This window comes from Henckelia pumila, chromosome 1, assembly GCF_033568475.1.
Source record: "Henckelia pumila isolate YLH828 chromosome 1, ASM3356847v2, whole genome shotgun sequence".
Classification (NCBI taxonomy): Eukaryota; Viridiplantae; Streptophyta; class Magnoliopsida; order Lamiales; family Gesneriaceae; genus Henckelia; species Henckelia pumila.
This window is the reverse complement of record NC_133120.1, coordinates 159,729,455-159,749,179: the sequence shown is the minus strand read 5'-3', so window position 1 is coordinate 159,749,179 and position 19,725 is coordinate 159,729,455. Positions and strand designations below refer to the sequence as shown.

Below are 19,725 nucleotides of genomic sequence, written 5' to 3'. Positions count from 1 at the left end.
GTAATCGCCCTAACCCTACCTAAAACTAGGGATGTAATCGACCCGAGTCGAGCCAAAATCTTGAATGTTTGAGCTTGGTTCGTTTAAAATCGAACCGAACTCGAGTTTTATTTAACGAATATATTCATGGCTCATAAGCTTATTCGAGCTTTTATCGAGCCTAAAAAAACTTAATAACTATATAAATTATAAATTTAAATATTTATTAAAACTACATTTCATATTAAGAGAAAAATATCATATTTTTATTAAATTTTGTAATTTTATAATATTAATGGATTATATATATATTTGTCTTACAAAAAAGTTCTATTAATCAAATATCAAAACAATTATGTTTTTTAATCTAAGAGCGGACTCACAAGTCTATTAACAAATATACTCACGAACTAACAAATCAAATAACCTTAAAGCTCAAGCTTGATTTATTTATCTTGACGAAATGTGTTAAATGAATTTTTATCTAATCGAAGTTCGAATAGCTTACTAACACCGCGACTCATTTACATTTTTGCCTTAAAGTGAAATCTCCTAGTTGGGTAATTAATTTCCAAATTAGAGGTTATCACTTCGCAAGCATCGCTGTTGCCTAGCCCTAGCCGTCACTCATCCACTCTCACAAAATCCTCCGACCGCCGACCGCCGACCACCGTCCGCGGTAACTTTCCTCACAAAATCCACTCTACCGAAGCTTTCCTCCTCCTCAGACTCGCTCACGCCTCCAACCCGCCACTGCCTGCTCGTCTCCTCACTGCCACACCAAAATTACCAGTCAATCTCCAGCACTGCACATCGGTTTGTTGCTTTAAACTTGGCTTAATGACTGCTTGATATTCTTCTATTATGGTTGATGTTTGCGGATAATAATTTTTCATTTTCATTACTGTCAAGATTAACAATCCCCATATTAGCTCTAAATGAGATTAATTTGCTTGTGACTTACAAAATTTATGTGACTCAGAACTCATTTTAACTTTGATTTGCAGATAATTGTTTCTTCGGAAAAATCATACGTAGTTGTTAAAACGAAAAATCCATGAAACTAGGACTGGAAATACAGATTCTTAAATGAGCAACTTTCATTTCACACAATTAATTTTGTTATTTTATTTTATTTATGTTAAACAATTGGTTTTATCTTTGATTAAATATGTCAAATTATCCATAGAATGGATTAAATAAGACCGACCAAACCGAACCGTATAAACCGGTTCATTATAGTACAAAACCGAATCGAAGTAAAATGGTTCAACTTCGGATTACATATCTCATAAACCGAAAACCGAACCGAAGTTGGACAAATTAAAATTGAACCGACCGATGAACATCCCTAGTTTTCGGGTCGATTCAGTTTTTTTTTTTTATCAATCGAACTGAACTGAAATTTTTTTATACTTTCACCAATCAATTGAGATTCAGTTTTTGAAGGGGATTCTAATATTATAAGATAGAATGATATAAATATATATATAATATATAATACATTAGAATTATATTTTTTAAATATATATTTATTATTTATTTTGTTTTATGAAATATTTGATAATTTATACATAATATAATTTTGCAACCCTTCCGGAGTTTCAATAGGTTTTTTGCATTGGCTGCAACATGGCGGGGAGGCAAATCCTGTTGTTGAATTCCCAGTTACACTCAAACCCATTGAATTGCTTATTTGGCATTGCGAATTTCTCGTCCAAGTCGATCCCTTACATGGGTAATGATTCTATTTAACTTCTCTGTTTTAATGGCGGGAAGTGAAATTAATTTACTCGTGTTCTCGTCTTTGCATCCTGCTAAAAAGTACAGTGAAGGTCGGGATACCGGAGTTCTTGAACGGAGTGGGGAAAGGAGTTGAAAAACACGTGGAGAAGCTGGAGTCTGAACTTGGGGACTTGAACAAACTTCTCGTCACACGCACTATTAAGCTCAAGAGACTCGGCATTCCCTGCCAGGATGTAAGACCTATATGTTAATTTAAAAAGGTTATGCTTTTTGGATTTTCATGTTTTGTTCGGTATATTCTATGTGGCGATATTTGTTTGGGATGGGTGGAATGCCAGGTTGTGTGTTGTTTCTTCAATTTACTTTGTGATCGATTGATTTTGCATATTGCATGAGTGATTGATCTTGCTTGTGCTTTATGGTTATTTACCCTATGCTTCTTATTTACTGTCTACTCCTATGGTTGTGCGCGTGCAAGTGTGCTTATAGTATGGATCATAGTTATTTACGGCACTTGACACCAAGAGGTTTTCTGGAGGCGCAAGGAAATGCAACTGTTCCATTGAAGTAAGGCACACTAAATATTATTTTTTATGATGTATGTAAATGAAATGGGTTTTACCATGGAATCACATAGCTATGAAAGTATTTTACAAACCATCAATCAATGATGTAAAGATTGAGCGTTAGTTAGGCATACCATGTGCGTGCTTTGTTCCCAAGAGGCTTTTTTCATTGAATGGTTGTGCATTGACATGTGTTGAGGCACAAAGATTGAGCACCAGTGAGTTTCGAGGCTAAGCGCAAGCCTCTTGAACATATAATTACTATGGGTGACAGTATTTCTTGCTATTTGGATCTGCACATGTTTCAAACGATTTATGTGTATTTTTTCAATTTGTCATTATGTTTTAAGTTTCATTTGTTAGTTCTGTGCTGTATGCCTGTATCCAAACCATATCAATATGAATGTCAAAATATTTATGCAGTTACAATTGATTTGATTCACACGACACTGTATATATTGTACTTGATGCTTTTAAGTGTGACTGGACAATATTTAATTGATTTGATGTTCTTATTTGAGACTGAGGAATGATAAATGCAGATTGTGTCAAGTAATATATAACCATGAATTAAATGTGAATAGATTAGTGATGTGCTATGTCTTTTTTGTGGGTTTCTTTTAAGATGCCCAAAGTCTCACCGTAGACTAGCTGAGTAGGAATATCACCAGCGCATTTGTGTTGATTTAAATTTAAATTCATATTGTGATACAACGGTTAATAAACTCAGCACGTTCACTATAACTAGAAACAAAATGGAAAAAAGGCAAGGGAATTCCACCAAGTAGACGTCCTTCACCGCTAAATGCACATGTCACATTTTAAACATTTATCATTGAAGCATTTATGGTATCTGTTTTATATTGAAGATATGATCTATCGACACTTTAAATCAGGTTAAATAACCCCAATTTCATGGAGGTTTCAATGTTTCTACAAAGTTAACAAATTCACCTATAATTTGTACAAAACAACTTCAGCTATGTAGTTCGGTGGATTTGTAGTGCCAAATGCTTTCCCAACCATGATTGTGTGATTCATATTCTAGTCACATTTTGACATCAATGAGAAGGTTGATGTAATTACATGCCTATTGTGATTGCAAGAAAAATTTTGAGATATGTGACAAGCTAGGTTGTATGTCATGACTCATGATTGCAGCGAATCTTTGTGTCTAGCCTGATGTAGATTTGATTAAGAAATTTTGATTGCTGAGTAAACAAAGTTGAATTTAAAATTTGAGAAGATAAGTGATGAGGAACTTTGAGAATACTTTCTTCCTTTAGTTTTTTTTTGGGGATTGGGCTGTTGAACAACTCACGAATATTATTAATCTTTTTCTAGTTATTTTCGGGATTTGGGTGGATCTTGTGAAAGGTGGAGAAGGAGCCACCAGCAATGTCTTATTTTTACTAGTGAGCAGTGTCTGAGCCTCTTTCTTGTTTTTCTCTCAATTCTAGAAACTTTCTGCTTATTTATCATTGTCAAGTGCTGTGGATGTGTCAAATCTAGATACATTATCATCGTAGAGACGACAACCAACTGCATTTATCAATGTTGTACCCATTTTGCACCGAAATGAAGGATCTGTTTGTGAACGCTTTTATTATCTGAAGAAATAACAATGTTCAGTCATCTTCTTTTTTCATCAGCCTGTCCATGTGATCTGATGTGAAGTATGCGTTATCAAAAGTTTAGTGTCTCTTTTTACTGCTTCATGTTAAAGCTGTTTCGATCCGGATACTATCTTGTTTGCAATTTATTCTGCACGGTTTTGAAATTTGAGATATTATTACCGTTGTGTATTACTGCCTCCGTCTCAATTATAATGTCCACGTTTTTTTTGTTTGTCCCAAATATATAGTCATATATCATATTTAGTAATATTTTTTACACTACTTTACTAATATATCTTTATTAATTACATCTTGAAAATTGTGCAATCATTTTTTAATACATTAAATAGGGATAAAATAGAAAGTTTATATAAAATTGGTTTTCCCAATAAATTGACGGAGGGAGTATGATTTTATTTTCTAGTGGTGGGGAGCGCTGAACTGGAAATTGCAGTCAATGAACAACATTAATTAAACCTGAGGTCTTCTGATGCTGTGGTATCAATAATCTATTCATTCTTCTACAATTCTGTAACTTTTGCAGAGGAAACTGATTTTGAAGTTTGCCCACAAGTATAGACTTGGACTCTGGAGGCCAAGGGCCGACCTTGTGAAATCTTAAGGAGCCACGATCGGGTCGTGTTGATATTCTGCTGGGAAGTCGTTATATGCTGGCAGATGGCTTGTTTACTGCACTTGCCTTTGTAATCCGAAACTTAAGATTTTGATCGAAAATGATCCACCACACCAAGTTTTGCACTTGATTTCTACTGCGGCTTCATACATTATATTATAAGGTACCATTTGGTACATTACATGAGTGTGGGATGAGACAAATTTTTATTCCCATGTTTTTCGCATTTTTTTTTCTGTTAAATCAATGTCATCTCATGATTCGTTATGACATTGTATGTGGGCTAAATAAAAAATCTCTCATAACCTATGTGATTAGTGGATGATGAGCTTGATATCATTTGAATTTTACTACTATGATCACATTCTCTCCACAACAAAAGATTTTATCGTTCATATGAAATGACATTTTTTATAAGCTTGTAATTGTGTGTAATTGGAAAGGACAATTACGAGATTATATAATAATAAAAACAATAATCTTACAAAATTAAGAACATTCAAAAAAAAAATATTATTGATATCTACATATTGTTTGCCCATATATCATGTTTTTATCATGTTTTTACTAATCTCTTAAATCTCATCCATGATTCTAAAAATGTCTGAAATAATAATTTTGATCATGTTTTAGTTTGGATTTTGCTTCTGGATTTGCAAAACCAGAACCTTGCACCTTTTGCTTTGCGTTCGACCGTCAGTGCCAGTGTGACCAAAGCTTAACATATTGTGTAGATTCTATATCTTTTAGGTAGTGCATTGTGCAACTTTTAAGAAGCACTTTTCAGTTTTTACTTAACAAAATTTTACAAAATTTCAAAATTTTGTTAAGAAAAAGCTGAAAAGTGCTTTCTAGAAGCTCTCTCAAACACTACCTTAATCATGTTATGAATTAAATTTAGTGAAGACTTGCCAAATATTGTACAAGACAAGAACATTTAGATTGGGCTTATGGGGGTATCAACTTTTCACGAGCTTATGGAAAATGGCCCGAAATTTATCTTCAATTTAGTAAGAAATTGTGAAAATGTATTATGGATTCAGTTCTCTTATCAAATTGGTTCTTAATAGAAGAGTCTTTTAAATTGAAATTCTTCGGTATATTTTATCCAGTCTATCATCTTCAGCAGAAAAAAATTAATTTTTTTAATAAAATTATATATTAATCTAGAAGGTCGCTTAGGCAAATTTTGAGTCGCCGACGTCCTAGGTGATCAATCTAACATCCGGAGGCATCGCCTTTCTAAAAAATCAGAGCGGTGACAACTGTCTAACGCCTAAACAGTTTTAGACGGTGCTTTTTAGAGTACTGGATATTCATGAAACGAATCATGTCTAAGGAGTAAACTGTAAACTACAAATAAAATCGGGCAAGACCATCAGACTCCTTAAACGCTAATCTAAACAAATAAAAGCAAGATTGTAATTGCATGTGACCAATATTGGACTCGTTAAATGCTAGTCTAAGCTTCCCCCAAACCTAGAGTTATTTGCATCAATCACCCCAATGAAATATTGAAAATGCACGCTTCTCCCCTGTAAAATTTTAATAGGCATCTTCAACCCCGACCTTTTAAAAAATTAGCACACTCGCCCCTTCAAATGAGTGATTGTTGCACACGCGCTCCTCATGCGACTGGACAAAGATTTTGATATTTTTTTGCACCAAATACCCCTATAAAATATTAAAAATTTATATTTAACCCCCGTGAAAATAATTTTTAAATCTATTCAACCCATATTACACAATTTTTATTAAAATATAATTATAAAATATTTAGCAAAAAAAAATTCGTTTAATTAATTTTATTTTAAATTTTATTATGATTATATAATTGTTTTCTAAAAAATATTATTATTTTATCTTGTTATCATTATTTTATTAAACTTTCTTCTTGATTCCAACTTTTCCATTAAAAATGCATTCATAAACGAGATTTACATACCTAAAAATACCAAAATATTAAATCAAAATGATAAGTGAATGATAAGTACCAAACATTTTTAATTTTATTTATTTTTAATTTTTAATTAATTTATTTTTAAAAAAATTATTACTTTATCTCGTTATCATTATTTTATCAAATCACTTCGTGTTTTCAAATTCTCCATTAAACCTGATTCATAAATAAGGATTTAAATATCTAAAAATACCAAAATATTGAACTAAATGATAAGTTCATGAATGTTACATTTTCGATTTATAATTATATAAACATGTTATTTTTTATTATTTATTACAAATTGTGCAATGCATATTCTCGAAAAATTTAAATTTTGGTTCAATAATATATAGTCCTAAATCGAAAAAATAATATGTTTGAACTTATCAGTTTAGTTCAATATTTTGGTACTTGAAATTATTTAAATACTTGTTTATGAATGCATGTTTAATGAAAAAATTGGAAATACGAAGTGAATTTAATAAAATAAGGATAACAGGATAAAATAATAATATTTTTTAGAAAATAATTAATTAATGATTATACATTTAAAATAAAAAATAAAAATTAATAAAACAAAAAATGTTTTCTAAATATTATAATTGGATTTTATTAAAAATTGTGTATTATGGGTTAAATAGATTTAAAAATTATTTTCACAGGTCTCAAATATGCATTTTTAATATTTCACAGGGGTATTTGGTGCAAAAAAAAATATCAAAATCTTTGCCCAGCCGCATGAGGGGCGCGTGCGGAACAATCACTCATCTGAAGGAGCGAGTGTGCTAATTTTTTAAAAGGTCAGGGTTTAATATGACTATTAAAATTTCACAGGGGAGAAATGTGCATTTTCAATATTTCATAGGGGTGGTTGGTGCAAATACCTCTTTTTAAAACTGCAATCAATTAAGTACTCGTTGATTCTAGATAATATTAGATGCATGGGTACTAATACTATTATAACATGCAAAGAATCAAGAACCTAAGGTTCCTACTCGAAAACAAATCTTTTTCATATTTAGAATTACAATCCAAATCCTAATCCAAATCTCGTTTCGGAAAAAGTTCCTCCCCAATATCTATATAAGAAAATTCTCGGAGTAATCAAATTCTCAAAATTTTCATCCCTTTTTTTTTTTTTCAAGTAAACGAGTGAAACGTAACCATGGTTCGACGACTTATGCGATCCTCTAGCATGGGACAATCTTCAGATCTTCTTCGTCCATTTCGCTATGTGCCGATTGTTTCAAACGAACAGAAAACCGAGCAAAACCTAAATCCGGAAAAGAAAGTGGCGGCACCAGCTGCAAAGATCGAAAAGCCGAGAAAGTGTATCTTCAGCTTCCCTTCGCCGCCACGGGTCGAAAAACAAAGGACGACGGATTATTTTCTTGATGCATGCGCCTCGTGCAAGAAGAAATTAGATAAAGATTGCAAGGAAGATATGTTTATGTACGGGTACGTAATATTTATGTTAAACAAATATATGTATGTATGGAAAAATTAAATTTTTTTGTTTAAAGATATATATATAGTCTTGATTCTTGAACTGATGATATTTAATTGTTTAAATTCATAAATATGTCAAGAATTAATATTGTTCCAAGTTAACATATTCTATATTGGGTTTCTATGCAGTGATTTTCAAGCGTTTTGTTCTCCAGAATGTCGAGAGGATCAGATCGCATCCGATGGGAAGTTCAGTCTCCTTTCGCAGGCAGTTCGAAATCAACCATCAAAATTTATTCGCACCCGTAATGGACGTGATTGGAACACCAAATTCAATTTGTAAAGATTAAATTCATATCTTTAGGGTTTACTTTTCAGTTTGTATGAACTAGTTTAAAAGTTAATTTAGGTTCAATACTGGTTTGAAATTAATATTCAAGGTGTATTAATTAATGTTTCATCTTTTAGTAAAAATATATTTTTTATTCGGTTAAATATGGTACGTATCTTCTTCTTCTTCTTCTTTTTTTTGGTTATTTTTTACAAACTTTACCTTAAGGCATATTCATGAGCATGATATAAAAAAATATGATAGAATCATATTATAGATTCGTAATTTAGATTAAAATTGTTAATTAATCTTGCCAATGATGAAGAGTTAATTTCCAAACATTGTTTTTTTTAAAAAGTAATTTCCAAATATTGTTAGACGAAATCATCTTTACAAAAACCAAAAAAAAATTTCATAATAAAAACTACACGAGAAGCCACTAGACTAAAGGATCTTTGGCGGCATGAGCTTCAATTTTGAAACACAAAACAACTTGTACTAGTTTCCCCGATATCAAATTGACTTGATGTCCCAAGAGTGCATGTATCCGAGTTGGCAGAATATAGGTGAACGGTTGGGCAATGACCAGAAGTTCGATATTCTCCTCACCAAAATTTTTTCAAGAGATCACGTTGCGCAAGACTTGTTATGTGCGGTTTATCTAACTATCATAATTTGCATGTTATTCCGTTAGTTCGGATGTTTATCTGTTGCGTATCAAATGATAATAGCAGCATGTTTTGTATGCTGTTTTTTTAAAGTAATTTTCAAACATTGTTAGACGAAATCATCTTTACAAAAACCAAAAAAAAATTTCATAATAAAAACTACACGAGAAGCCACTAGACTAAAGGATCTTTGGCGGCATGAGCTTCAATTTTGAAACACAAAACAACTTGTACTAGTTTCCCCGATATCAAATTGACTTGATGTCCCAAGAGTGCATGTGTCCGAGTTGGCAGAATATAGGTGAACGGTTGGGCAATGACCAGAAGTTCGATATTCTCCTCACCAAAATTTTTTCAAGAGATCACGTTGCGCAAGACTTGTTATGTGCGGTTTATCTAACTATCATAATTTGCATGTTATTCCGTTAGTTCGGATGTTTATCTGTTGCGTATCAAATGATAATAGCAGCATGTTTTGTATGCTGTTTTTTTAAAGTAATTTTCAAACATTGTTAGACGAAATCATCTTTACAAAAACCAAAAAAAAATTTCATAATAAAAACTACACGAGAAGCCACTAGACTAAAGGATCTTTGGCGGCATGAGCTTCAATTTTGAAACACAAAACAACTTGTACTAGTTTCCCCGATATCAAATTGACTTGATGTCCCAAGAGTGCATGTGTCCGAGTTGGCAGAATATAGGTGAACGGTTGGGCAATGACCAAAAGTTCGATATTTTCCTCACCAACATTTTTTCAAGAGATCACGTTGCGCAAGACTTGTTATGTGCGGTTTATCTAACTATCATAATTTGCATGTTATTCCGTTAGTTCGGATGTTTATCTGTTGCGTATCAAATGATAATAGCAGCATGTTTTGTATGCTGTTTTTTTAAAGTAATTTCCAAACATTGTTAGACGAAATCATCTTTACAAAAACCAAAAAAAAATTTCATAATAAAAACTACACGAGAAGCCACTAGACTAAAGGATCTTTGGCGGCATGAGCTTCAATTTTGAAACACAAAACAACTTGTACTAGTTTCCCCGATATCAAATTGACTTGATGTCCCAAGAGTGCATGTGTCCGAGTTGGCAGAATATAGGTGAACGGTTGGGCAATGACCAGAAGTTCGATATTCTCCTCACCAACATTTTTTCAAGAGATCACGTTGCGCAAGACTTGTTATGTGCGGTTTATCTAACTATCACAATTTGCATGTTATTCCGTTAGTTCGGATGTTTATCTGTTGCGTATCAAATGATAATAGCAGCATGTTTTGTATGCTGTTTTTTTAAAGTAATTTCCAAACATTGTTAGACGAAATCATCTTTACAAAAACCAAAAAAATATTTCATAATAAAAACTACACGAGAAGCCACTAGACTAAAGGATCTTTGGCGGCATGAGCTTCAATTTTGAAACACAAAACAACTTGTACTAGTTTCCCCGATATCAAATTGACTTGATGTCCCAAAAGTGCATGTGTCCGAGTTGGCAGAATATAGGTGAACGGTTGGCAATGGCCAGAAGTTCGATATTCCCCTCACCAACATTTTCAAGAGAGAGCATGTTGCATAAGACTTGTCATGTGCGATTTATCTGACTATCATAATTTGCATATTATTCCGTTAGTTCAGAGGTGTATCCGCTGCATATCGAATGATAATAGCAGCACGTTAATTAACAAGGAATTTAAAAATAAATTTTAAAAAATGAGGCTAGCTAGGTTCATTGTAGGTACGTGTTGACTTTGAATCTTAATGTTGTGTTGGGCAACACAAAAATTTTGGGGCCGAAAAATCTGTTAGGCCAGCGCCAAGTTTTGCTCATATAACAATTCCGCCCCAGCGAGAAAATTAGAAAATTAAAAAAAAATGTGTTTGTGAATATGAATAAACTTGATTAAAAAAGTGTTTCAGATAGTTTCTAAAAAACACTTCTTAGCTTTGCTCATATATATATATAGGGTACGACATCGATTCATATATATTTTTATTATCTTTCGCTAACATTTTAGTATTTCTATTTATATCTTCATTAACTCTGACTCCAACGTCGGGAGAGTTTCACAGTGAAATGCGAGTTCTTTGACCTTTGTGGATCATTATTTATTTAATAACAGTTTATCGTGCGAAATCGATCGTTCGTAAACAATGTATTACATTTTTCTACACAGTGTTATGTCGACAATACGTTATAATTAGTTTATGAAATATCAATTTTAATAAGTGCAACTTTCGTGCAATTTAAAAATTTGTGGTGTGCCCATGATTCATGAACGTGGTGTTCCTAATTATTATGACAATCGAATTTTTTTTAAAAAAAATCCAATATTATATTATTATATAGTGGCTGCCACATATTAATTTAGGTGCATTGAAATTATGATGATTTCCAATCTGCACTCTTGTCTTTCTTCAAAAGGACAATGCAGACATCCACCGGGAATTACTTTCAGGCAGATAAATTTGAAATAAAGGAAAATTTAAATTATTAATTAATCAAATGAAACTGCAAATATGGTCCCCAAGATTTCATTTTACTATGACTTTTTCATTTTCATACAAGCTAGCTAGTTATTATTAATTTGCACTTTATTTTACGTTATATACATTTTATTTATGTGAATATAAAATAACACATGCATGATAAGTAAATTGGAGGGTAAATAAAAATTAGTCTTACATTTTTTTAAATATAGCAAAAATATATATATATTCATAACTCAGAGTTTCTAAACTTGTATCCGGCTAATCTCATATAATATCTGGACCTTTTCACTAGTTTGTATGTAGACAATTTCCAATTTCGATCGGCGTCGCGCGCGAATATCTCGTGAAATATCTCAGATGTTCACATAAACATCATGCGACGTCTAGTGTGCAGGATAACAAGACTATATATTATATATATGAGTTTTGATACGATGAATACTCATTGTAGACATCTATATAAACACTTGTTATTATGACGTGCACTTATTGAATGTATAGAGCGGCACTCAAATCGATGCTTATATATATGTATATATGTATTATATGCAATTCTTGCAATCGGCGCTGCTGCTACCACCGTTAAAAGAAAATAAATCTGTCATTAGTGCATGCGCTGAATTGGTGAGTAAAAGCCATAATCATTAAACCCATTATTCTATATATTATTTTTCTGAACACTGTCCACTGTCTCGAAATCATACGAGAATGTCACGTCATTTTTTGGATATTCTACGTGGAATAAAAGTCAGTCAATCATAATTTTAAGATTATAAATATTTATATTCTAAAAAAAATTACAAATATTTATTGTTCCTCAATTTCCTTTTTCGTATCAACTAAATTAAAGTTAGATTTCAATAATATACACACAATTTGAGATCATATGAATTTATGCTAGAATAGCCTATCATGAATCAAATGTGCAATTTATAATAGTGTTACCACACATAACACAATGCAAGATATACACTTTGCATAAAAAAAAGTGGACGATGATCACTATCAACGACAGTCATATAAACCTCTCTCATATTATATATCACGACACTCTAACTAAATGATTAGATCTGAGTGTAGTATCACGAGACTAGTTTTTATCATCTTGCTCAATCAAGTTTAGTTTAGAATTTAAATAGCCCTACGTTGTTTCGTTGTTTCAAGTTTCAACCACCGTCCTTGATTGAGAACTTATACCATAACATTAACGGAAAATTTCTTTTAATAAACAGTTTTATTGGCAAATATTAGAGTCACATAAACATTTCTCCAATTGCAATCTTTATCAACCTAGAATAAATGTTTCACTTGCACTCTGAGTGTAGTATCACGAGACTAGTTTTTATCATCTTGCTCATATGAATTTATGCTAGAATAGCCTATCATGAATCAAATGTGCAATTTATAATAGTGTTACCACACATAACACAATGCAAGATATACACTTTGCATAAAAAAAGTGGACGATGATCACTATCAACGACAGTCACATAAACCTCTTTCATATTACATATCACGACACTCTAACTAAATGATTAGATCTGAGTGTAGTATCACGAGACTAGTTTTTATCATCTTGCTAAATCAAGTTTAGTTTAGAATTTAAATAGTCCTACGTTATTTCGTCGTTTCAACCCCCGTCCTTGATTGAGAACTTATACCATAACATTAACGGAAAATTTCTTTTAATAAACAATTTTATTGGCAAATATTACAGTCACATAAACATTTCTCCAAATGCAATCTTTATCAACCTAGAATAAATGTTTCACTTGCACTCTAAACCATTTTTGTTTCATATAAAACAGATGAGAATTCAACTAACTTGGAATAACTAACATTTGACTGTAAAGGGCATGTGTCTCTTCCTATGAAAGGAACTAGTCCTAAGCCATGCCTCCCACCAAATAAACCTGCAAATATCTGAATCTGTCTGTGACTTTTTTTTCTCAGTTTGTTTTCATCTAAGTTGCTTTTGCTTTAATTTCAGACTAAAGTAAAGCAAAATATATATATATATAATATGGACACAGAGATAGATACAAAAGGGAGGAAACCAAGAAAACAACTTTTCAGTTAGAATCATTAGCATAAAACAGAGCACAAGGCACTCTTACAGAGAAATCAAATAATGCTGCTGTAATTTTCCTATCACGTTAGCAATGAGTATTCTCTCTTCATTTAAAGCAAAAAGGTGAAAAAGGGGTTTGATTATTTTGACCATAACTAATCTCCCCTTTGTCAAGAGTCTATCTTTGGATCTAAAAAATAAAGAATTTCCAGAATTAATGAACTAATGAAGCAAGGATTCTTGTGTTCCCTTTCTTGAATGGTTTCATACAGTTGCTGCATCCTGCAATGGAATTATTTGCTCATTAGTATGAAATAATGTCGTATTTTGAGAAATTCAAGTAGACGCATGCGGTGGTACCTGGTGAAGGGAGGGCGAGAAATACGAACTTTGTATGAAACGTAGGAGTGTAGTTGGTGGGAAAATTGTGAATCTTGGAAATGAAATGTAAGAAGTTGTGTGGAGTAAGTAGCATCGACGACACCGTGTGAAGTTAGTAGTCAAGATTGTAAATATGTACATCTGATCAGAAGATGAGGAAGAAAGTCAGACAAAATCCACACAGAATTGCTGCAAAATGTGGACCGGAAAGGAGAAAAGACTCACCTTTATCGGTTAATGGGCGAAGCCACGACAGGACGTCCCCATCTTGAGTTCTTGATAGATATCGCATCCTGTGAATGGGGACCGATGAAACATAAGAGATGAGACAACTCAATGCGACACTTGACAATATCCCTTCCGTGACTACGGATTTGAAATGGTACCACAAGGGATTTTTAGCATGGCATATGTATATGAAGGTCGATATGTTGTAGAGGATAGAAAAACTGGATACCGAATTCAAAATAATGGTGAATTGCGAAGTAAAACAAGGGAGATCGTGTACCTTTAAAAGAATATCTTCAAAAAAAGCAGAGTTCAGTGTAACCATGTGAGTATGGAAACAGTTCCTCCGTCTCGATTCTGGAGCTTGAATAGCTCATGCTTTTCTTCAACCGATTGGGGACTGACTCGACTTCTGCACAAAACACACTGGAAACAGGCCTATGATCTGAAAACCTGGATTCTCCACGAACGTATGACAATTGTTGAAGCCCGGTGCCATACCACAAAATTCGATCACACCTTCAGGGTTAAAAGAATCAAGATCAACCACTTAGCAGAGGACATAGAATTTTATATCAAAATAATACATTGAGGATTAAATCAAATTTTTTTCCTATTATTCAAGAATTTAGTTCATGACTCCAGAAAGTAGCATTGTCAAGGTCATTACCACGCAGGCGTCCTTCGCTTCTCTTTGGGGTGCATATCATCACCTGCATATCTGTCTGAGTTATGAGAATACTTATATGTTGGTGGGAAATATATCTTCCCTTCCCTCCACCCATCAAATACTCGACCTCGTCTCTGCTCGATCCGTAGCTATGAGGGGAAAAAAAGAAAGGAAAAGAAATTTTCATTCAGTATTACCAAACAAGCAAACAAAATAAAACCAAGTACTTTCAAGAACTGAACAGCAGAAAACACAAGAAAATATCGTACTTGATCTTTCTCTAATAATGCTCTCCAGTTTTGCATTTCAATAAGTGCTTTGGCTGATCGGTATGGCAGTGCAATTCGATAGTTTAGATCTCCAATCCAAATAATTCGACTACAGCCAAAAGAGATTAAACAGCAATAGTTAGACTAAAGTTGTGAACAACAATTTTTAATTAAACTCTCGTATTTTCACATGTACGACAACAGCGAAAAAGAATACAGCTGCGGTTGGTTATTGATAATGCGTTAAGAGAAAGAATTCACTCAACCAAATGGAGAAATGAAGGTGATTTCATCAAAGCCAGAGAATCTTACTCGTGTTCAAGGATTGTCTCTGGTGATTTCTCTTCATTGATACCATTAACTCGTGGGAATCTCGTTTTCCTTAGGATCTCCACAACATCTGCATTTCTTCGAAGCTCGTCTCCTTCCTTCTGACCAGACGTCAAGTGACTGCACACAAAGCAAAGGCTGGTCTGATGCAACAACATGCTAATGGAAATGGATCCCTGCAATAAAAAATGGTACTTCCTTTAAGTTTATTTATTCAAGTATTGCCTGAAAGCAAACTTAACTGACTGTTTGGGAGGTAAATTACTACCTTATTACCAAGATATCCCATCAATCCTCTGCCAACACAAGAAACCTTTATATTCCGAACATGTTCCCGCAACTCGTTCCGAACCCAAACCGTGAGAAAAACACCAACCATTTGCTTGCTTGCCGCTAAACAGTATCTTGAATGTCTAGGCATCGTAAACGCATCTTCCCCCTGTGCATAAGTGCTGTATGACATTGGTGAATACAGCACTGTACTAGGTGATTCCACAGGCAAATAATCCTCATCCGACCCCCATCTCGAGAAATCACTTGTCCTCTGACCCCAAGAATAGTCACTTGGCCTCCGACTTGAAGAATAGTCACTCGGTCGATGACCAGAGGAGTAGTCGCTTGGTCGATGACCAGAGGAGTAGTCGCTTGGCCTCTGGCTAGAAGAAGAATCACTTGACCTGTAACCCCATCTCGAACTTGGGTCAAAGTCACTAGTCCGATTACCAAAAATTACGCGGTCACACACACTAAACCTCCTGTCCAGCCGAGGTTGTGGAGTTGACATGTCGTTCTCCATTCTCCAGCCTTGTGGTGTCTGGAAAGATCTACGAGGCAAGAAAGTCGAGGCTTTATGTCTGGTAGATCCTTCAAAATCTGCATTCCACTCAGCAACAGGATCAGGGATAGGTGATGGTGTATAGCACACATTGCCTCCACAAGCGCCAGGAGCATTGTTTAGTGTTCTTTTTATAAGGGCAAGCCACTTTTTGGCAGGACCATTGTCCTCAGCGCCAAGAATGTTACTAGCATTCAGAGGGACTATTTCTTGAAAACTACAAGCCAGAAAGAACAATAAACTTCGGTTCAGATCAACACGATACATTCGGTTATTTCTCATGATTGGATCCAAAATTAGAATCATACCCAAGTACATATATGTCAGCCGGAGGTGCTGAATGTAACCAATCATCCAAGTTCATATTGCCCGGTGGTGATTTTCCTCCCACATTCCAGGTAGACGCGAAGACACTGAACCAAGAACCGGAAAATTTAACAACTTCAACTAAGAGCAAAATGAAAGAAAATGAATGATGTTGATTAATCTTACAAACCTATAGTTCTGAACATTTATAATCTGAGGGTGATCGAGATAACCTCTCCCTCGCCTGGATCGAGAACGTGAACGAGAAAAAGACCGCTCCATATTTTTGGTTGAGTTTTCTGCAGGAACCAACACAAATAATATCTTCAAAACAAGTCTCATCAACCAAGAGAAGAAGTCTAAACTCTGATGAATGAAAAAACGTGTTAACTTATAAATTTAATAGTATGAACATGTGAGTTTACAAGCATAGACCAAATCTTTGAACACGACTTGTGAATTTTCAAACTTTTGGAAGTATAAATTCAAAGTTAAAGAAATATGATACTACTGACCAGTTCTACTTTTCTTGATTGAAGATGGTTCCCTTTCAGAGAAGCTGTTCCTCCACTCCACATCCCCACCTAAAGAGAAAATCATTGTTGAGATTTAATTTTCACAAAATTAAGCAGCAATTTACAGTTTGAATTTTGCGTAGTTTAAAATATCGAAAAAGCAAAAAATAATACTATCAAAAGGTCCTTGAAGTTGGAATTGCACCATATATAATCGATTGAAATTTTCTCTTGAAACTGAATTAAAATACGAGCTTGAATTTACTTGATTATTATGATGAATAAAAAGACAATCCTATAAAAGCCAAAGAGACATTAAAAAAATCCCATTAGTATCTTCTCATAGGATTTCTCAGCAGCCTATACCATGTTAAAAACATTAAAAATTAGGCACAAAAATGACAAAATGACAAGAAGAAAGAGGAGATAAACAGAAAACTACAAAACAAATATTGAAACTCAACCCCAAATCCAAATTATCGCTAACCACATGGAAATCATACACACTTATTCAAGAAAATTGTGTACACACCTCTATGAACCGCTCCATCGGCTTCATAGTCCTCATTTTTGCATTTGATATTGAACAATTTTCTGATCAGTTTCCTCGACCATGCGAGCTTCAAACCACACAACAAAAACCATTTCAGCACACAAAAAGAATAAAATCGAAATCACATTTCATTTCAAGAAAATAAAGTAGGGAAGGAAGCCCCAAGAACCTTGCTGTTCTTGGTATTTTCATCTTTCATTGTGCCTCCTATTTCTTCATACGGCACTCTCTACACACTTTTGCCTTCCCCCCTCTTCCAAAAATCTGATCTTTGCCCCCAAAATCAACTCCAAAGAAAGAGAACCCGAAAATTAAAAAAAAAAACCACCAACAAGAAGATCCCTTTAAAATTCACCACTTTTCTGCATCTCCATCAGCTTCCACGCTCCAACCCCCATGCAAAAACGAAAATCCGCAAATGGGCCTTGCCAAATTTTGAAAAGAAAACCTTTCAAACTTCAGCAATCAAGTTTTTCAACATCCCACTGTGAACCCCATCAATCAAGATTCAATCTTTCTCGATGAAATACCTCTGCAATGAACACACAAACGGCCTACTCACAAAACGCGCACAAAACTTGACAACAGAAGGAAGATAATAGGCTATAAGAGCCCAGACTTTAATCGACCCGAATGCGAATGACACAAAAGAACGAGAGGAAAACCAACTTAAGAACAAGACAATGCAAGTATCAAGGAGAGAGATAAAGGATGAATTCTGAGGGGGGGCCTTCCTTTTTTCCCCTTTTTAACAGTACTCAGCCTCGTTCTCAGTGGCAAAATAATTACAGCAATGTATCGAATTTGAGCAGAATAAAGTGAGCCATCACAGCACCCTCCCACTCTCCATCTCTCCTTCTCTCACACACTCACACATGTGGGTGTGTGTGTGTTTCTAGCTTTTTTTTTAACCCGAAGCCCAATGGCCAGCCCCAGCATGACGGAAGAGAAAACAGTCATGTCGTTTTACACACTAGATGACCTATTATGACCAAAATATTAGCCTTGTGAAACCAATGCATCCAATAAAATCCAATCATTTACGTTCATCTCTCTTGTACTTTATGTATCATTTATATTTTTTATTAAGCGTCAGAATTATAACATACAAGAGAGATAAATGTAAATTATTTGAAGAAAATCTCTTGATAATCTCGTTAATTCATTCTAGTAAATGATCTTGTCTTTTTCTTTTTCAAAAATATGAAAAAAAAATAATAATAAACTTCAAGAGCAAATCTTGTTCAGAAGGTGAGGATAAAAGGAAAGGGGCAGCAAAATTAAGGAAATGATATTATTTAAAAGTTGGCATTGGTCTTGGAAACAAAGTAAAAGCATATTAAAAGCAAATAAAGATAAAGTTTACTCCAATTCAGAAATAGTAGCAATTTACATTTGATATGATATGATATGATTTGATTTGAATATTGGTTGGCTTATTTCATAAAAAAAAAATTAAAAATAAGGTGTACTTTGCTTTATACAATGTTTCTTGCTTTCTTGGGCTGTGGTGATTGTTGTCTGCGAATTGGTATTTTGGAATGTCTAGAGATTGTATTGTCAATTATTTACGTTTAAAGTATACATATTGCTTCTTTACATGAGGGATTTATTTTATGTGATAGATCCACAAATATATATTTTTTTGTATTAGTTATTTAAACATGCTCTATTATCGAGAATACCTATGTTTTTATAATTGAGGGTGATATTTGTTACAATCGAATTTCGAATTCAAGACTTTGATATCGGATAGACATTAAGTCGTCGACAAGATTATCGACCCATGATGTCCTAAAACTATTTTTTTTTTGTTGTGGTTTACATAAACAATTTTAAAATCTTGCGTGATTTGTCAAATTAAAATTAGTTCTCTTTAATTTTGGCATACAAGCATAAGGTTTTGTTTTAGAATCTTATGCTACATCAAATTTTATGAATTTTCCAAAATAATAATGATAAGTTATGAATTTTCGCGACGTTTACTTAGTGTACTTGTGTCAACACATCAATGAAAATGGGTATGTATTATTTGTCATTCAATTTGTTGCCTTGATAATGCTCATCACCGATTTAGCAATTTTTAAGGGATAAATAAGAATAATTTGGCTTAGTTTCAAAATCCTACGTTATTGATTA

General features: G+C 33.6%; 2 protein-coding genes across 2 annotated transcripts; one reads left to right on the top strand and one right to left on the bottom strand.

The window, feature by feature from the left end:
- Positions 1–550: 550 nt before the first annotated feature.
- On the top strand, positions 551–4,891 carry LOC140890148 (uncharacterized). Its single transcript, XM_073297909.1, has 5 exons — positions 551–795; positions 1,591–1,717; positions 1,810–1,958; positions 2,204–2,292; positions 4,452–4,891. Exons 2-5 carry the CDS (start codon positions 1,612–1,614, stop codon positions 4,459–4,461), a joined length of 354 nt encoding a protein of 117 aa, XP_073154010.1. The 5' UTR covers positions 551–795; positions 1,591–1,611; the 3' UTR covers positions 4,462–4,891.
- Positions 4,892–13,481: 8,590 nt separating this feature from the next.
- On the bottom strand, positions 13,482–18,679 carry LOC140879832 (type IV inositol polyphosphate 5-phosphatase 7). The gene is made up of 13 exons (XM_073283792.1): positions 17,756–18,679; positions 17,566–17,653; positions 17,034–17,102; positions 16,709–16,817; positions 16,521–16,625; positions 15,646–16,429; positions 15,360–15,553; positions 15,048–15,156; positions 14,779–14,927; positions 14,389–14,627; positions 14,106–14,173; positions 13,860–14,021; positions 13,482–13,781 (listed from the first exon to the last, which is right to left on the bottom strand). The coding sequence occupies exons 1-10, from the start codon at positions 17,783–17,785 to the stop codon at positions 14,405–14,407; spliced, it is 1,860 nt and encodes a 619-aa protein (XP_073139893.1). The 5' UTR covers positions 17,786–18,679; the 3' UTR covers positions 13,482–13,781; positions 13,860–14,021; positions 14,106–14,173; positions 14,389–14,404.
- Between the last annotated feature and the right edge of the window lie 1,046 nt (positions 18,680–19,725).

Coding starts and splice junctions, on each gene's coding strand:
- LOC140890148 (XM_073297909.1), top strand. CDS start 1,612: ATGGCGGGGAGGCAAATCCTGTTGTTGAATTCCCAGTTACACTCAAAC. Junction 1,718..1,809: donor CAAGTCGATCCCTTACATGG/GTAATGATTCTA, acceptor TAAAAAGTACAG/TGAAGGTCGGGATACCGGAG. Junction 1,959..2,203: donor TCGGCATTCCCTGCCAGGAT/GTAAGACCTATA, acceptor TGCGCGTGCAAG/TGTGCTTATAGTATGGATCA.
- LOC140879832 (XM_073283792.1), bottom strand. CDS start 17,785: ATGAAAGATGAAAATACCAAGAACAGCAAG. Junction 17,654..17,755: donor AAAATACCAAGAACAGCAAG/GTTCTTGGGGCT, acceptor TGTGGTTTGAAG/CTCGCATGGTCGAGGAAACT. Junction 14,628..14,778: donor AAGCGAAGGACGCCTGCGTG/GTAATGACCTTG, acceptor TTAACCCTGAAG/GTGTGATCGAATTTTGTGGT.